Here is an 18,474-nt window from a genome sequence, read left to right as displayed (position 1 = left end):
ACGTTGTGCACCAAATGATTTCGTAATTATTATTTGTTTTATGTTTTGCAGGTGATTCCTGAAAAACGCATGAAATATAAATGAACATTTACACTAAAAAATGTGTGAAATACAGACAATTTGGCGAGTGGTTAGGTTTTTGGGGGTCTCATCTCCGCAACCCGTGTTCAATTCCTGTTGCATACATTGCGATTTTGTTCGGACATTTTTCGACGAATCAACCTTCACAATAATAATGATAATAATAACTTATAATCCTCCGTGTTACATGTCAAAGTGTCCTTGGGCAAGACACTGACTCCCTAATGCCCCCAATAAGCAGGTAGGCGCCTTGCATGGCTGACTCCCTATTGGTGTGTGAGTGTGTGTGTGAATGGGTAAGTGTGAAGCACATTGTAAAGCGCTTTGGGAGGTCTTCATTGACTTGAAAAGCGCTATAGAAATGCAGAACATTTACCATTTATTCTCTTTATTGTAGATTTTTCTCTTATTACGTGTTCATCCTAAAATGTCGCGTTTAATTTCGTTGTGGACAATGTACACACTATGTTGTAATGTAATCAATGACAATAAAGATGATTTTATACTAAAAAAATTATGCTATACTTGGAATTGTTTAATAAGAAGGGGAAAGCAATATTCAATGCATTAAAATTAAATATGTCAGTTTACTATTTGTAAACCATTGTTTTCATAAATTTAAATGAAATTTTGACTGTTGGAAAAACTTCACGAAAGCTTTATATGCTATACTTTTTTCGTCTCCATTTTCAAATGCACTGTTCCCAGTAGTGTTATATTCTCTGTTTGAAATTGAAGAAAAATTATTTGGTAAATTTTAAAAGACCAAACTTTAAAAAATAAAAAATAAATCGAAAGGGCTTTTGTCGCGTCATGACGTCATCTCCGTGCGACTCTACTAAGACAAGCGGGCGGGTAATTTGAAGGGAGGTTTATTCCCTCAAGGTGGTATAACTGTCACTTTATGAAAATGGAAATTACGTAGAGATAGAAATAGTTATAAATTGTTTTGTAGCTTTGAATGTTTACTGACGGTTCGAATTTATCAGTGACGTAAACAAACTGCACTTGTGTTTTCAATTTCAGCCTGTGTCTGGCGGTTGGAGTTGGCGAGCAACGGAAAGTTCATCGATTATTAAGTGGTGAATGTAGTAAATATTTAACATATTTTAATCTCAAAAAGTCAACCATAGCTTAATTTGTTGGATTAACATTCCACGATGGATGATACACCATCAACTTCGATTGGTGTACCTCGTCCATCTCTCCTCCGGAGGACACTGGACCAGTTATTGACCAAGCAACGCCTGGAACTAACTGACAAAGAAGACGAAGCGGCCGCTGGGGTCGCTGTCATCGCACTTCAGCGATACTTGCGAGAACCTCATGATGATCTGCCACGTGAGAACTACAGTTACGACGTGACTGTCACTGATGGAGAGTGGCGGCTCAAATGTTCCCTTCACTCAAGTTTAAATCACTTGGTTCACACCAACAACCTGAGGACAGGCTCAGAAGTATTCATAACCAAGTGCTCCTTCGTTTACAACGAGCGGATGCTGCACCACGGCTTCATCAGCATCGAGAAGTTAAGAAGCGGACCGGGGAAATCTGCACTGCTGTCTCGCATCCGAGATGTCAGCTCGTTGCCGGTGCTGGTTCAATGTGGCATGGAGAGGAGTTCCTTGCTCCGGAGCGACGTTCCACTCCAGCCTAGCTGCAAGCACTATCTGCCTCTGTGGAATGATGAGTTTCCAGAAGGAGACATGTGGATTTCGGAAACGCCAACGCGTGAACCAGTGCTGGACGGTGAGATGCTGACTTTGCAGGTAGCGGATAGTCCTAAGTAATTTGATGAGCAGATATTTGCTAATGGAACCCTGCGTTTCTTTTGCATTGGATTTAGATAGAAACAACTTTGGATAGACGCTGATTTTTTAAGATATATTTTAAAATCTATACTCAAGAAGGACTATTACCTCCTCTGTGTGTTCTTTCAACATCTGGGTTGTGAGAAGGGTAGGACAAGCCCTGCAGTTGAGCAGTTCTAGTGAGGTTTTCATGCAGAATATTCCGGGCGCAAATGCAGTTTCGAACTAAACTGATTCGCAAGTGCACAGGCAATGGCTGACAATCACTTATAAAAGAAGGGTGGGCTATAACAATAACGAAACCTAAGAGGTAGTGCGAATATCCTTACATCACACCAGTCGTTTGTCTGAATTGATTTTGGCAGGGGCTGGTAAAACTGAAAACACCACTTGAAACGATGTAGAGATTGAATAACAATGAAATGAATAGATATATCAAGACGTTGTAATTCTGTCAAGAAGTCAAATAATTACACACAAATAAATGAATCATGTAATGTCTTTAGACCATAATTGAATATAATTGTCTTTATCGTAATTGATTACAACATTGTTAACAAAGAGATTTGACGTGGCTTTCCAGAATAAAGATGTAATTAAGACTGAGAAAATTAAAATAGCATTAAAACAAATATTTGGATAGATGGGTAATATATACAGGGTAAATACGAATGTAGATCACAAAATACTGAAACAATATTAGCAGCAATGTTGTGCAAAAATAAGATTAAAATAAATATAGATTTCACTAAACATAGTCAAAATGTACATATATACGGATATATGTGTGTGAGAAAAATGAATGTAGTTTTCTTTAATTTTGTTTTTCAAATGTCAAAATACTATGTTATTTTAACATACTCGTTCCCAACAGTGAGCAGGATGGCTCTTATTATTAACCTGAAGTCAGCATTTAGAAGCAAACTTAAACCTCCCCCGCTCCTGGTAAAGATACTACAGAAATCCAGATTGAGGTATTACGGCAAGAGAGGATCAAAGATTGATTATCCCTACCAGGTATGGTTTAAACCTTACAAACCTTGTGATTTCATGAAAAAAAAGTAGAAAGATGTCCTCCATGCTGTGATGCGGTTGTTTCATACCTGGTTTGCCTTCATTTTCTTTTAGGCCTATTTTGAAGTGGCCGACCAGAGTGGCATCATGTCTCTCGTGCTTTGGAACGAACTCTGCCCGCAGTTTTACAACTTGCTCAAAGTTGGAACAGTGTTGCACATTCAAAATTACACTCTTAAACAGAGTTACTCAAATCGCTCACGCCCCAAAATGGATCACTATGGAATCTGTACATTGACCTCAATTGGTAAATTTTTCTTAACGTTTCAGTTAGGTATACAGTATTGTTTGATTAATCGAGCAACAAGCAGGAATCGTTTTATAGATTCTGTAATTGTCATAAATGAAAAAATGTGATCTAACTGTTGTAAATTTTAACTCCTCAGAAATCTGTCTGAATGCTTATAATCCAACGTCTGTTATTACTGTGGTGCCGCCGAAGAGTGTTCGTCCTCAGTGGTCATTGCCTGATCTGTCCTATCGTTTTGCCACAAGGTCATTTTATCCTCCAATTATCATTTTTTTATTCTTCACTTAGCTTTGTGTTGTGAAACATGGTTAATTTTACGTTTCCATGATTTCAGAGCAGAGATTGACACGCTTGCCAACAACTCTGTTTGTGACATCATCGGATTAGTAACGTTTGTCGGGCGCGTTGAAAGAATCAAGAGGAAAGGCAATTCAGGTGAGATTTTAGTTATGTGGAACATGTACACCATGGAGGGCAATTAATGGAAAATTGTGAATTTAGTTTCATGAGTAAGTTGTTCTGTGTTCCACTCAGGAGCATAAACTAAATTTATACTTCAGTTTGAACCTCTTAATAACCTGTTGTGCAGACCAGATAACCGAGCACCTGTCATAAACTTAAAACCTTTGAGCCATTACAATTACAATTGCAAACCAAGAGAGTACTACCCCAGTGTTTTTCCACCAAAGTGTTGTGAGACTTTCTCTAGTGCAGTGATTTTCAACCACTGTGCCGCGACACTCTAGTGTGCCGTGAGATATTATCCAATGTCACTTTTTAAGATTTGACATTTTATAAAACATTTATGAATCATTTTCTGCTGATATTATGTCATTGTCAAGTGTCTGTGCTGTAAAAACTTGGGGTATTGTAAATTATATTGTAATTAAACATACTGTTTAGTGTCATTGTATAACATTTGTGGTTAATGGTGTGCCGCAAAAAAGGTTGAAAAACACTGCTCTATTGTGCTGCAGAAAAGTTCCCAATTTTAACTTCCCAAAATCACATGTCATTCAACAGTATCTTTGCTTTCTTTCCTTGATCAGCCGAGTAACTGCATTCATACATATCAGTAGGTGGCAGCAGATGACAATTTTTCTTTCTCCCTTGTACATTAATGACATGCTTATTAGGTAGTACTGTATATTAAGTAATTTATTGTGTGTGAGGAAGCTGTTTAATATTGCACTGCAAAAGAATTGTGAGATGAATCAACTAAAAACCTTGCACATAATTTAGCTGATTTCCAGTTAGAATTAAATAAAACATTTTTGGTTCTGCTGGCATATCATTTTTGCTCATTTTAACCATTTTTTTGTTATTTTTTCTATCATGAAAACAAGATGAAAATGTAGTAACATTTTTAGAAAAACAGGTTGGAAATGTAGTAAATTTTAAATTACAGATAAATTATTTAAAAAAAAAAATCATTATTAACCTGTGTTACTTCTTGGGCCTAGCGCTTGTGCGGCACAGTTCTAAGGTCTTGGGAACCTCCTGTGTGGGTTCAAATCCAGCTACCAGCCTACCTGTGCGGAGTTTGTATGTTCTCCCCGTGCTTGCGTGGGTTTCCTCCGGGCACTCCGGTTTCCTCCCACATTCCAATGACATGCATTTCAGGTGGATTGGCCGGTCCAAATTGTCCCTAGGTGTGAATGAGCGAGCGAGTTGTCCGTCTCTGTGTGCCCTGCGATTGGCTGGCAACCAGTTCAGGGTGTCCCCTGCCCACTGCCCGATGATTGCTGGGATGGGCTCCAGCACCCCCGCAAGACCCTACTGAGGAAAAGCGGTGCAGCTAATGAGATGAGATGAGACTTCTTGGGCCACAGTGATCACAAAAACACCCGCTATAGTGCATTTTAGGTAACATGACAATTTAAGCTTTAAAAGAAATACATGAAAGTTGTGCCAGGAATTAGAAAAAAAAAATTTAAGGGAACTTTTGCCTCGTGGTTTTTTGATGATAAAAATGGTACCTTTCCTCAAAAATATTTGAGAAACACTGCCCTACCATATATTTTAATTGGTTTGCTGTGCGATTGACCTTTTTAACTTTGAATGCAGGCCCCGAGAAATACTGGTTGTTCCGGTGGGTCCATGCTATCGATGGAACGTCGGAGCATCCCTTTATCCTGGAATTGTTTTCATCTTCTCGGCCAGAAATCTTTGGGAGTATATACCCGTGTAAAAGCCTTTACTTAAAACTTGGTGGCTTTTTAAGTAACTTTGTGTCAGTTGAAAAAAAAAAAAAAACCCATTGTTTCCCTTCTTAAGTGGCTTACCTGGTGTGCACTCAGATGCGAGTGTTTCAAGTGGAAGGCTCTTTGCCGTACCTGACCACGAGCAGCGAGACGGATATTTTCATTACAGGTTAGCAGAGCTCAAATCTTAAAATGTCATCTGTCTGCAGCTCTAGGGAGGCTGAGTTATTAAGCGCAGTTTGAACTTTTTCACCTTAACAGGCTACCACAAAGGTCAACCCTACAGGAATGACCCCACTGTGGCGAAGCTCATACAGAGGAACAAGACGCTGAAGGATAATATGGTCCTGGAGAAGGCAGCTGTTGGAGGCTATTATTGCTACCCTCATGCTCCACGCACGTTTACCCACCCAGTGGAAGAGGCCTCAGGTGAATGTAATGTTTGGTTTATACTGTATATCACAATATTTTTGCAAATTGGGAAGCTGTGTCGTTGCTGTTATGGACTTTTTGGACTAGTTTACAGACTTGAGGCGTTTGGGCTGTCGTGTACTTTCCGGACAAATTTCAACATGTTCTCTTTTATTGATGTTTACTATGTTTGTGTACTGTAACTCAATGCTAAATCTGTTCCATCCTGCAAGGGGGATTACCACTTGTGAGGCCTCTTCTCAAGGTTTCTTTTTTCCTCACGCTGAGGTTTTGAGTTTTTCCTTGCCCGCATGTTGGTTTAAGATCAGGAGATGGGGTCATTGTAATCCTGTGCAGTCCTTTGAGACATTTTTGTAATTAAGGGCTATAAAATTTAATGTGACTTGTCTTGACAAAACAAAAATGGATAGCTCAGCTTGTGGTAAGAATTTCATATTCCCCATTTATCGGAGTTTAATTCTAAAACGGGTCTCTGACCTTTTTAATGTTGAGAGTTGGAGATGTGTTACTGATTAGCGTGACGGGCTACCAGTTGAATATGCATTTGTACGTGACAAGTTACATGTTATGACTATGTTGTTATTTTGCTTTTAATGATGTTATTACTGGAAATAGGGGTGAATAGATTAAGACAACCACTAAAAAAAATCAAATTCCAATTTTCTAGAAAAACACAATGACCCATCATTGGTGAGCAATTTCAGAACCAATGATTAGGTTACTCAGGTGTTTTTTAAGGGGCTACTTGGTGCAGATGGCGATGAAAAGTAAAAGCAGTCCTAAAATAATTTCATCCCTCAACTCGGTTTTAACTGATTGGGGGGGAAATACTTGAAAATCTCGTTGATTAAAAAACAAATCTTAGTGTTACCAAATTGAAGTCTTAATTTAATTAAGGTCAAGCCATAATTTTGCACCTATGAAGTTGAAAGTTTTAAGAAAAACATAATTTTTGAGTATTTTCATCTCATCTTAGCTACACCGCTTATCCTCAGTAGGGTCGCGGGGGTGCTGGAGCCCATCCCAGCTACCTTCAGGCAGTGGGCAGGGGACACCCTTAACTGGTCGCAGGGCACACAGGGACAGACAATTCGCTCGCCCATTCACACCTAGGGACAATTTGGACCCGACATGCATGTTTTTGGAATGTGGGAGGAAACCGGAGTGCCTGGAGAAAACCCATGCAAGCACGGGGAGAACATGCGAACTCCGCACAGGAGGTTCGATCTCATGACCTCAGAACTGTGCCGCGCACACGCTAACCACTGCTCCGCCGTGCTGCCCTAGAGCCCTGCCCGATTACTTTATTTTTTTATCAATCAGCGGCGTCACAATTGTGTCTGAGAGGGACCACATCTCATTTTACTGTGATTTTGTTTGTTTTATTTACTTTGAGATATTTTATTGAAAATGAAAAATATTATTTTTATAACTCATAGTTAGGAACAAATCAAATAACATTTAAATCAGATAAAAATGCCAATATTCACTTGAGTCTGTAGTGTTTGCAAATTGATGAATACGCTTTGTTATTATCGTCATCCATCGTTCATACGCCGGTTTTCCAATATTCCTTTTGTCTGTGAAATGTTCACTCCACAGAGCAAGTTCCACTCGTGGCCGTCTCCGACTTGAAGAAAGAGTTGGAAACCTTGCAGTATAGAGAACGTAAGAAACTCGCCATTCAAGGTCAGATTATGGCTGTGAAATATGTCATTGAGTCACGCGTGACTGGGCCACAAGTTCTTGGGGCGAAAGAGGTAGGACTCACTACTTCATGACACTCAAATGTGAGTTTTTGTTTTTCCTGTTTCAAACAAGAGAGTCATGCTTCCAACAGGTATCAAGTACTTCTACACAGGACTACGCCCTATCAGATGTGCAAGACCCAGCTTTCTCCGTCGATCCTGCCTCATCTGAACAAACACATAGGAAAAGGACAGGAAAGACGAGGTAGGATTTTATTATGTAAAGTAGTGGTCCACAAACGTATTCAGACTGTTTTAAAAGCATGTACTGTACGTATTATGTTGTAGTTTTTAATCTTGAGTTTATGTGGATCTCCTTTATTGTGGACAACATTTTAATTTATTGTAATGTTTTTCCCCAGGCATACACAGATTTCAGCGAGCAGTGTGCCGGCAAAACGGTAAAAATGATTCTAACGATTATTTTGACCAGGCTTTAGCAAACTACGGCCCGGGAGCCACATACGGCCCTTTGGGATTTTTAATTCTGCCTGCTGAACAAAGAGAAAAAAACATTTCTACAGATAGAAAATGGCTATTGTTTTGTGGCCCCTTTCTCTATAAAAAATAGCTTTTTATTCCAAAAGATTATGTTGATGTCATTTTTTTATATAAATATTTTTTTAATTTAGCCTTTATCTTTATTTGCAATTTGTAATCATGTATTATATTTTGATACATTTATTACTCATCCATCGTTTATCTGCACCGCTTATCCTCAGTAGGGTCGCGGGGGGTGCTGGAGCCCAACCCAGCTATCTTCGGGCAGTGGGCAGGGGACACCCTGAACTGGTTGCCAGCCAGTCGCAGGGCACACAGGGACAGAAAACTCACTCGCTCATTCACACCTAGGGACAATTTGGACCGGCCAAATGCATGTTTTTGGAACGTGGGAGAAAACCGGAGTGCTGGGAGGAAACCCACGCAAGCACGGGGAGAACATGCAAGCTCCACACGTCAGAACAGCCGCACAAGTGCGAGTCACTGCGCCGCCGTGCTGCCCTACATTTATCATATGACACACAAAAGAAAACATTGAATTATGAGCTTTTGAATGCGTATATCTAATTTATCGGTCAAAAGGGGGCATCATATAATACTTTGCTTTAATTTGCTTTAAATGTTTTAAAACATTTTTTATAAAAAGTTCTATTAATATACTAATGTAAAATATAACATGATTTTATTCATGTCTGTATGTATATTAATTCATATAAAGTGAGAAGGGATACCAAGCAATTTCAGCCATTTTTTTTTTCTCATGCATTGCCAAGGTAGTGGATAAAAACTGTATCAGCAGATACAAAAGAGAATCAATGAATCATCTTTTTGTCCGTGGCAGGTTGTCCTACCAACTATTTGATTTCAATGTGGTTCACGACTCATTTTTTTTTCCCACTCCGGTCTTGAAAAGTGCTCAGCTGCAATCTCTGTTATTACAGAAGAGCAAGAAATGAAGAATTAGAAAGCGAGCTGCAGGAGGATGCTGAAGATTCCGAATCATCCCAACAAAGACTGCAAGCACAAAATGAAGGTTGAATTGTGAACCTTCAAAGTACTTTATTGCCGTGCACAGATTTTGAAATGCTCCTACATGCGTCGGTTTACATCAGGCTGCGATGAGCTATCCTGGGAAAGCAGTGGATGGTCGAGGCAACGGGAAGACGTCCCTGCACATTTGCATCACGGCACTCTTCACGAGGACAGCATTTCTCGAAGTTTCACCCTAGATGACAAGAATGCCCTCCTTCGCTGGAGCGACCTTCAACCTTCGCGCTGGACACCAGAGCATTCTACTGATGCGCTCCCAGTCGTTGTTTGTCCAGGATACTATCAGGTTACCATACTTGGTAAGATTCGGTTTAGAATTGTCAAACATGGAAAGCATTTGATGTGCTCTTGTTCACAAACACTAAACCGTTTCATATGCAGCCAGTAATGTCCTTCAAGGGGGGGGATTACATACCACCAGTTTTAAAAACACTCACCGTACGTTTCAGGATCGGTTTTCGTGAGCTTGTATTAATTTTAAAATGTCTCAACGGTCTTAAGCCATCTTATCTGACTTGCTTTTATTATATCAGCCCGCTGGCAACAGTTTCATAACCGTTCCTTTGGTGAGGAGGACCAAAACCTATGGTAAAACAACATTCACCCGATCTATGAAACAGTCTGCACGGACACTTGATTAATTTAAGAGCAAGCTCAAGACCCTCTTTTTAATATGCCTTTTAATTGATCATTTTTACTGAAGAGATCTTTACTTCCTCATGCCATGAGGATCTTTAACTCTACCCGGCAGAGTAAAGGCCCACATTAAACCACACCCCCCTACATTGCATATTACCGTATTTTTTATTGCAACATGTATTCTGTGTAGCACCATCTAGATACTCTATATAACACGCTACAGTGGGCACTTGCACGTCACATTGGGTATTTGTATATTGTATATTATATTATTTTTGCTTTATTATTGTATTGTTCTCAGCTCAGGGATGCTGCTGGAAATGTGAATTTCCCTGCGGGGATGAATAAAGTATCTATCTATCTACCAGCTCAGTAGCCTAGATGGTAGTGTGCCCGCTTTGAGACTGGGAGGTCGCTGGTTCGCGCCTCGGCCGAGACATACCTAATTGGTATAATGGCGGCGCCCTCTGTTGGCTGGGGCTGCATCGACTCGCTACAACGGGTCAGGTGTATCGACATTTCGTTCTATGTACATTGTTACAAAGAATGACAATACAAAGGAAATTATTATTATTATTATTATCTAACTTCTAATATTTTACCGTCACATATTTTACTTTTTATTTCTCTTTATAGTTTTTTTTTTTATTAATCTGCATTTTTTTTAAAAAATGATTACTTCAGTGTTTCCTCATGTGTGGTGTAAAGTGTTGTGGTGTGGTTCAATGGCGGGAAATCCTTTCCTGAGGCTATCTTCTGCCATCCCTATCAATGTTTATAAGCCTCCCTCATTTCCTTTTTCTCACTCAGTGACTCTGTGCCTTGCCATAATTATTTTATTTCTATTGTTATTTATTTTGTTATTTTATTTGAATCATTATGTGATTCTGTGAATTCGGTGTTCCGGGTTGATGGGTGTGTATAAAGGAGGGGATTTTATCGTCTTATTGTACACACTGGATGTTTTTATAAAGCACTTTGAGTAGCAATCCTTGCAAAGTGATTTTCAAATAATATTTGTATTGATTTGAATTGAACAAAGAAATGCTGTAAGGTGAACTAGGGATGAGCAGGTCTGTAGTTATAAAATGGATGACTAAACAAATGGAAACATTTGTAAATAAGCAGAACAACTCAATCCCCAGACTGGGCACATCTGATTTCTTACAAATGGTTTCAAGCTAGACACTATGACCTTTAGTCAGACGTTGAGTCATCAGTGATGTACCGGAAAGGAGGACTTCTTGAATGCATCACAAACTAAAAGATATTTCTGCGTTTGCTAATTTGAATTAAAATACACATTTGAAATGTATTTTTCGAATGTTTTGACAGGCATGAATAAAGAAATCTCTGTCGACGCCGCATTCTTACCCATTCTACGCTCCAGCGAACAGAGAGCCGTAGGTCTTCCCGCGGGTCGTCATGACAACACCATGCTGTCTTGTCTCTCCTCCGGTACCCTCTGCCCTTTGGGCGGCATCACTTCAAGCCGGAATGAACCAGGTAAATATCACCCTTCACTACCGAGTTATACGGTGATGACACCAAATATTTGATCCCCAGAGGACATTATGGCAACTGCCAGCGAGCTGGATGGCCTACATTTGGTGTGTATCTTGGACATTTGTCACCTTGGTGGAGAGGAGGTAGAGGTAATGATAAGCAAAGTGTACAAAGTGACTGAAGTTGTGTAAAGTTTTCAAAGCCACACTACCAAACTACGGGTTACTTTTCAGTTGTGATTTGTTATAACAACAATGGTGATACTTTTATCATTTACTATAGTTCCCTACCTTTAAATCTTCACTGCAGCTTTACATTTTGAATAGGCACAAATATTTAAGTCATCAATAAATGTAGTTGTTAGAGGTATTCAAATGTCTTTTAAAACAGTATGCTACTATGCAGTCATTCTGACATGCATATACCCCCACTAGGATGCAAAACCTCAATTTGATAGTTGCATAAACATGCTAAAATATTTTTTTAATGGTTGTTTGTGTTTAACTTTGAATGTCTGACTTGGGAGGACAACAAAGTCCTCTTTGTTTTGTGCTTTCAATCAGAATGCATCCTGTATGTTTGAAAATGTTTATTTCAAAATGTTTCACGATTACCAGTCTATAAATAAGTCATCCATCCATTCCATCCGTTATCTGCACCGTTTATCCTCAGTAGGGTGGCGGGGGTGCTGGAGCTAATCCCAGCTGTCTCGGGGCAGTGGGCAGGGGACACCCTGAACTGGTTGCCAGCCAGTCGCAGGGCACGCAGGGACAGACAACTTAGGACAATTTGGACCGGCCAATTCACCTGACATGCATGTTTTTGGAATGTGGGAGGAAACCCACGCAAGCACAGGGAGAACATGCAAACTCCACATAGGAGGTTCGATTTCATGACCTCAGAACTCTGCCACACACGCGCTAACCGCTGCGCCGCCTTGCTGCCCTAAATAAGTCATTATATGATAATTATTAAGGATACATTTAGCCTGAGTTAATATGTGTTTTAAACCGTGTTAACAGGATTTCAAAGCTTATTTCAACGGTAAATAAAATAAAACACAAGCGACTGCAACACCAACACAACAAACCCTCACCTCCACTAATAAGACACCTCGTTATCCGTTACAAAATTACTTTAATTTTAAAATCATGTAACATACAGTACATATGTATTCTATTGAACATAGAAAATAAACTGTATCATCTAGTGTTTTTTTTCTTTCGTTTTGTACAATTTACAATATGTTCACTGTGTTTTCCGCACCGGAACGGCAGCGATGGCTGTGTAGCAAGTTAGTGTTCCTCAGCTTGTGGTCTTCTTTGCTCACTCAAAAATATAGATAGAATATAATATACTTTTTCCCTTTTTTTATTTTCTTTGTTTTTGTATGTGTTTGGGTAGATAGATAGATAGCTTGTGGCCTTCTTTGCTCACTGAAAAATATAGAGTGCCACTTGAAAACCTTCAATAACATTGACACTTTACAAACAAGCCCACGAAGAAAGTGAGCAAAACGTTTTCATAGCCATACATATTTAGAGCCAAATATTTATACAACAAGTGAGGGCATTAACCTTACTTACATCCAGATATCAGGTGTTGGAGGGTATTTTTTATTTGAACTTATATTCATCTTCACTTTGTTGACCCTTTCTTGAATAGAAATACAAAGCAGACCTTATATTTGGACTAACCAGTCCACATGTGCAGACCTTGTTGGCTAGGTTGAGGCTCAAACTCCGCATCACCTCCTTTTTTCAATGAATGAGGAACAGCATGTTTGTCGATGACTTTATGCCTGCAGGGCACTAAACCAGTAATGTATGGGTCAACCAGTTTGTTGAACCTCTCCAAGCCATTGAAAATAAAGGCTGCGCTACATTCCTCAGTCTCCAAATTGTAATCGTTATTAAACAGAATAGATCTCAGCTCAGATGAACGTCAGGATAACAAAAAAATACATATCATTTACGCAGTACCGTTAGTGGCATACATATTTCTTGCGAAACATTGTAAATATACAGCATAAATTAACATTCTCAAGGGACATTGCACATAGACAAATACGTTATTGGGCCTGTTCTGTTCCTCTGTGCTGGGCGACCGCTGCAGAAAAATATTTATTCAAATGGAAACATTTTGGAGTAAAAGATGACAGGTACTCTAAATCTCGTGCAAAACAGTGCACAGCTTTTTTGGAAATCACTTGTGACTGATAGGTCAAACTTGCAGCATCTGACGAGATGCAATGAAGTAAAAAGTGTGCCTTTACAAAGATTTTTTTTCTCATTAGGAATCCACCCAACTTAGCAGAAAAGCACAATATATATTTCACAGAAATACTGTACTATTTGTAGTATATTTATACTGAATAATGATTTAGCCTTTAATGAACCAGTGGACGTATGTGTGCTGTATCTTCGCAAAGGCATACCTGAAATTTTTAGTATCCTAATTGATGAAAGTGGAAAAAGTAGTTTACAAGAATACAATTGTATCCAAAATGTTTCCGTGATTGTTGAATAAACTTAAAACAACCTGACATGATAGTAAAATCGGTATAATGTTTTTTAGACAGCATATCCGTCTATTAATCTCATTTTGGGTTGATTTTATTAACTAAATACAATAAAGTTTGCGTACGATTTTAAGACCAGTGGTGATGCATCGATTCCCGCATTTGCAATAAAATATATTTATAATCTCAACATATAAAATACTTTCTCTATCCCTTGTTTTTTTACAATAAACGTTTTCAACAAATAAGTTATAGAATATAACAATGATAATACCATTTCCACTTAGGCTATACTTAATCAGGGAGGGTTGAAAAAGGCATCCAATACACATATAGCTCTATATATTTAATCTCCAATACAAATCTATTTTTTCAATATACTGTGGGGGACAATATATAAATTACTTTGAATGAAAATAAGCTTTGTATTCCAAATGGACCTGAGCAGGAGTTTTAAAGCCGTAGTCGGACACAACTTGGAACTGCACCATGCTCCTTGTAGCATGGTTGAAAGGCACATTAGACAACCCACCCGCCACCATGTATTTGCTTCCAGGTGAGCTGTGGTGCTTGCAGGGCTCAAAGATGTCGTGTCGAGAGACGGCTGTTAAAGAAGCCCTTCATTCTTCAAACAAAACCCAGATGCATTTTGGTGGTATTTAGACAAGCACCCTTAGGGTGTGACATCCAGCTCATCTAAATGGAAAATTGAATAACAATATTCAGGGTTCGTACGGGTGCTTGAAATCCTTTAAAATGCTTCTAATATAATCTTGTGTTTTCAAGGATGGATAAGTGCTTGAATTTTGGGTGAAGTGCTTGTAAATGCTTGAAATTGCCGGCTTAAAAGTGATGCAGACACTGCTCCCTGGTGGCTTCGCATTGCCATTGCCTTTCTTCTTCATCTCATCTCATTAGCTGCACCGCTTATCCTCAGTAGGGTTGCGGGGGTGCTGGAGCCCATCCCAGCAATCATCGGGCAGTGGGCAGGGGACACCCTGAACCGGTTGCCAGCCAATCACAGGGCACACAGGGACAGACAACTCGCTCATTCACACCTAGGGACAATTTGGACCGGCCAATCCACCTGAAATGCATGTCTTTGGAATGTGGGAGGAAACCGGAGTGCCCGGAGGAAACCCACGCAAGCACGGGGAGATCATACAAACTCCGCACAGGAAGTCCGGTAGCTGGATTTGAACCCACACAGGAGGTTCCCAAGACCTTAGAACGAACCATTGCGCTGCCGCCTTTCTTCTTATTTGTGATTAACGGCAGCTGGCATTAGTTTGTATGGCATTGCCCCCTGAAGTGGACAGGTGCACGCTACATCTAAACAGTGGTGCAAGGACTACTAAGCAATAATGCACATTTATTATGGACCAAGTAAAACATTAAGGTAGCATTTCCCAGTGGTAAATTGTAATGGGTATAACTTCCTGCAACTGAAAATGTTATTATTTTTTACCCAACACCAATATGGGGAGAGATTTGTCTCAAAAATAATTATATTCGTGATTTACTTAAGATCTAAAAATCATCAGTCTCGATGAACGCACACACAAGATTAAAAATCAAATATGTGAATTGAGATATATTTGTGGCTCTGCAAAATACATGATTCGCACCGGGTTTCTTCATTTATTAGTACAGTACTGGAGAAAGTGCTCAAATTTGTTCATGAAAAAGGTGTTACGAACCCTGAATATTGATTCCACTGACTGGGAAATGATCTCACCGTGAAGCCACTGGTCAGAGGGAACAGTTCATATTAAATGTACAGTATAGGCAAAAATAAATACTGTATCCTACTCTCGGTTGGGGCACAAGACCAAAAGTGCAAACAGACACTTGCATGAAAGTGGCGTCTTTGTCGTCAGCAATAGTGAGTTCACTTGTTTCGATGACGAGTGAGAGTCTCACAAGACGGTGATGAAAGGCCCTGCCTCTCACCATCACATTCCTCAGGTCCGTCCCCCGTCGCCATGTCCTCCTCGTGGGGGGGTGGAGCAGCTTCGCATCAAATGTTCAGACCGCTCTCGTTCGCCGGAACTCGGCGCTGTCCCACGTCCCGCGGCGCTACCGCGTTAGCATGTTCCTCAAGTCCGAAACGTTAGCATTTTGGTTTTGGGAATGTTGGTATTGTCTTTGCTGCGGCTGTTGCTGCTGCAGCGCCGGCTGCTGCTGGATGTATCCCACAGTGCCTTGCTGCGGAATGTTGGCAGTGTGTAAAAACGTTGAAGTGGATCCACCGTGCACGAGTCCTTGAGTCATCTGAAAAACACACGTCGCAAAATCATTAGGCCCAAATTGGTCTTTCGGATAATGGATTCTGTGGTAATTCATTTTAACAACGAGAAAATTCTTATGAATGTGTTCAATTGCTTTCCTTTGGCTGAAACTAACCTACGAGCATGATACTCATATAAGTGGCTTTGGAAAAATATTGTACAGTGGAACCTCGGTTTTCGAACGCCTCTCGGTTCGAACAAATCGGGGTCCGACCAAAAATTCTGAGAAATTCTTGCTTCGCTGTTCGGTCAAAAAATCGGAGTTCGAACGCCGGTAATGCAAAAAGTAGTGCGTACAACTATTGCATTTAAGAAAGAAATAATAGCAAAATATGAAGTAGGTGTGCGAGGGCCTTTCTGCTGACCACCACAAAGGTAAGAAATCCTATTCATAATTCTTTTCTTGATCCTTTTTTTAAATTTTTACACGTTCATGTTAGTGTAATCTTTCGAACGGAAGATTACATTAACGCGAACGTACGATCAGCCTGCGTTAGCTTTATGTTTCCGTTAAACATTCAAGGTAAACATTCAGGGTGTTGGAACGGAGCCCAACATTCAGGGTGTTGGTACGCAGTCCCTTTTCCAATGAACCGCTGACCACTTGTTGTGGAGACCCGGGTGCTAAATGACATGTAAACAACCTGATTTTTTTATTTTTACATGTTCACGTTAGCGTAATCTTTCGTACTGAAAGAAGACAAGGAAAGAAGATGGTTAAAGAAAAAGAAGTTGTGTGAGTAAATGTGTTCATCTGATATATTTTTCCCACCCTTACCTTTGGAAATATACACTTTTTTCCTTGGATTACTTTCAACGGGACCCGGACTCTGCAGGTCTGCATCAAACCTTAAGTACCGGTATCATCTTCCGTTCATTTTTGCCGGCTGTGATTTTTGGACTGTGGACTTTGATGAAGGACATATAGTTTCAATCGCGGTACTTGAAGTCGGGTTTGGGTTAATTTTGTGTTTGTAATACATTTTTAAATGTGGGCGCATGCGGCTTATATATAGGTGCGGCTAGTGTAAGTACAAAATCGGTTTTCCTCTTAAAATGTGGTGGGTGCGGCTTATAATCAGGTGCGCTCTATAGTCCGGAATTTACGGTATATTTGGGCTTAAGATGATACCTTTAATACAGTGACATCTAGTGGTAAAATAATGCATATTGTCCTGCGTGACATGATGTCGGCGATTTCAACTGCACACATTTTGTTTTCATTTATAAGGACATGCCGTCTGTTGCTATGGTTACATTAGAGCGCTTCGGGCTCAAAGCCACAATAGGGTTATTTAACAGATCTAAACCAATCCAAGACTGGGCCCGTCGAGTTTCCTACCTGAAAGAACTGTTGGGGCTGCTGCAGATGCAGGGAGTGCTGGGAAGCCTGAGGCTGCGTCTGATAGCTTTGCTGCGACTGGTGGGAGATGAAGCTGTTGTGCGGGATCATGATAGGCGAGGTAAACACCTGAGAGGGAACCAGCACGGCGTTGCAGTTGACCTGCTGCATGGGGAATGAAGGAGCGATGATCTGCTGCTCCAAGGTGTATCTGTAGGGAGGAAACACTCGATGTTTGAGGGTGGGCTGGGTTGCCGTAGTGGGGGGGACTGGGGAAGAACACTCACATGGTTTGGGGTATGCCCATGTTGCACTGCTGGGAGGCCTGCGTGGACCCACTGCTCGTGGGGACCAGGGTCTGGATTTGCTGGTTCAGGAGCATCCTAAAGGATATCAATCAATTAAGTCCAGGATGGCGCAATCACACTTAGATTAATTTTCATAATTGTTTATCCTTTGTGAAGATCCAATTTTCCATGTTTATTCTGTTTATTCAAGTTTATTCTGCTAACACCCGTTGGGGAGAATTTATGATACATTTGTACATTTGTTTTTATTCCGCTTGCAAAGAAGAGTGCCTATAATGCCACGGTTGATTTAGTATGACTATTATTGATTGCTGTGGGCAACACGGTCACCATTTGCCAATTGTGTTGCTGTTCTTTGAGTGTGGACCCTTCAGATTGATCTGCTTTTTATAACCTATGAGATCTGATAAAAAGAAAGGGCTCAAGGGAGAACCTTAGGAATAGATTGAAATGTTTGCATTTTGAGGATGTTTTTTACAGTCCCCTCATTTTCCTTGCAAGTTCAAAATTCATTGATGTTTTTTCTCGTTTTTAGTGTCAATTAAACATTTAACTTATCAGTAATTATTTTAAAAAGTAAGTAAATGTGAATAAGTAAGATTAAATGCATAATGTAAATACATTTGAAATAAGTAGACTTAAGTAGAGGGCAGCACGGCAGGACAGTGGTTAGCGCGTGTGTGGCACAGTTCTGAGGTCATGAGATCCAACCTCCT

At 40.0% G+C, this 18,474-nt stretch overlaps 2 protein-coding genes across 3 annotated transcripts in view; one reads left to right on the top strand and one right to left on the bottom strand.

Annotated features, from left to right (window-relative positions):
- The first annotated feature begins 1,031 nt into the window (after positions 1-1,031).
- LOC148348996 (RPA-related protein RADX-like) lies at positions 1,032-12,023 on the top strand. The gene is made up of 15 exons (XM_088321094.1): positions 1,032-1,830; positions 2,767-2,909; positions 3,021-3,213; positions 3,353-3,461; positions 3,551-3,651; positions 5,284-5,403; positions 5,494-5,589; positions 5,682-5,849; positions 7,455-7,612; positions 7,693-7,805; positions 7,963-8,001; positions 9,043-9,134; positions 9,214-9,450; positions 11,126-11,296; positions 11,357-12,023. Exons 1-15 carry the CDS (start codon positions 1,242-1,244, stop codon positions 11,485-11,487), a joined length of 2,460 nt encoding a protein of 819 aa, XP_088177220.1. The 5' UTR covers positions 1,032-1,241; the 3' UTR covers positions 11,488-12,023.
- A 3,361-nt stretch (positions 12,024-15,384) lies between these two features.
- The window catches only part of npas2 (neuronal PAS domain protein 2), a 102,400-nt gene continuing 99,310 nt past the window's right edge, over positions 15,385-18,474 (bottom strand). For both annotated transcript variants that reach the window (XM_088320515.1, XM_088320516.1), the window contains exons 20-22: positions 17,738-17,833; positions 17,451-17,661; positions 15,385-16,091 (exon numbers count right to left, since the gene is read on the bottom strand). In XM_088320515.1, coding sequence (XP_088176641.1) covers positions 15,897-16,091; positions 17,451-17,661; positions 17,738-17,833 — 502 coding nt within the window. In that variant the 3' untranslated portion in view covers positions 15,385-15,896. The remainder of the gene's footprint in view (positions 16,092-17,450; positions 17,662-17,737; positions 17,834-18,474) is intronic.

Source organism: Urocampus carinirostris, chromosome 17 (assembly GCF_059441175.1).
Source record: "Urocampus carinirostris isolate Australia breed hairy pipefish chromosome 17, RoL_Ucar_1.0, whole genome shotgun sequence".
In the NCBI taxonomy this organism is placed as follows: domain Eukaryota; kingdom Metazoa; phylum Chordata; class Actinopteri; order Syngnathiformes; family Syngnathidae; genus Urocampus; species Urocampus carinirostris.
The sequence above is the reverse complement of the archived record's forward strand: the minus strand, read 5'-3'. Positions and strand labels throughout refer to the sequence as shown.

Coding starts and splice junctions, on each gene's coding strand:
- LOC148348996 (XM_088321094.1), top strand. CDS start 1,242: ATGGATGATACACCATCAACTTCGATTGGTGTACCTCGTCCATCTCTC. Junction 1,831..2,766: donor GCGTGAACCAGTGCTGGACG/GTGAGATGCTGA, acceptor CGTTCCCAACAG/TGAGCAGGATGGCTCTTATT. Junction 5,850..7,454: donor CCCAGTGGAAGAGGCCTCAG/GTGAATGTAATG, acceptor TTCACTCCACAG/AGCAAGTTCCACTCGTGGCC.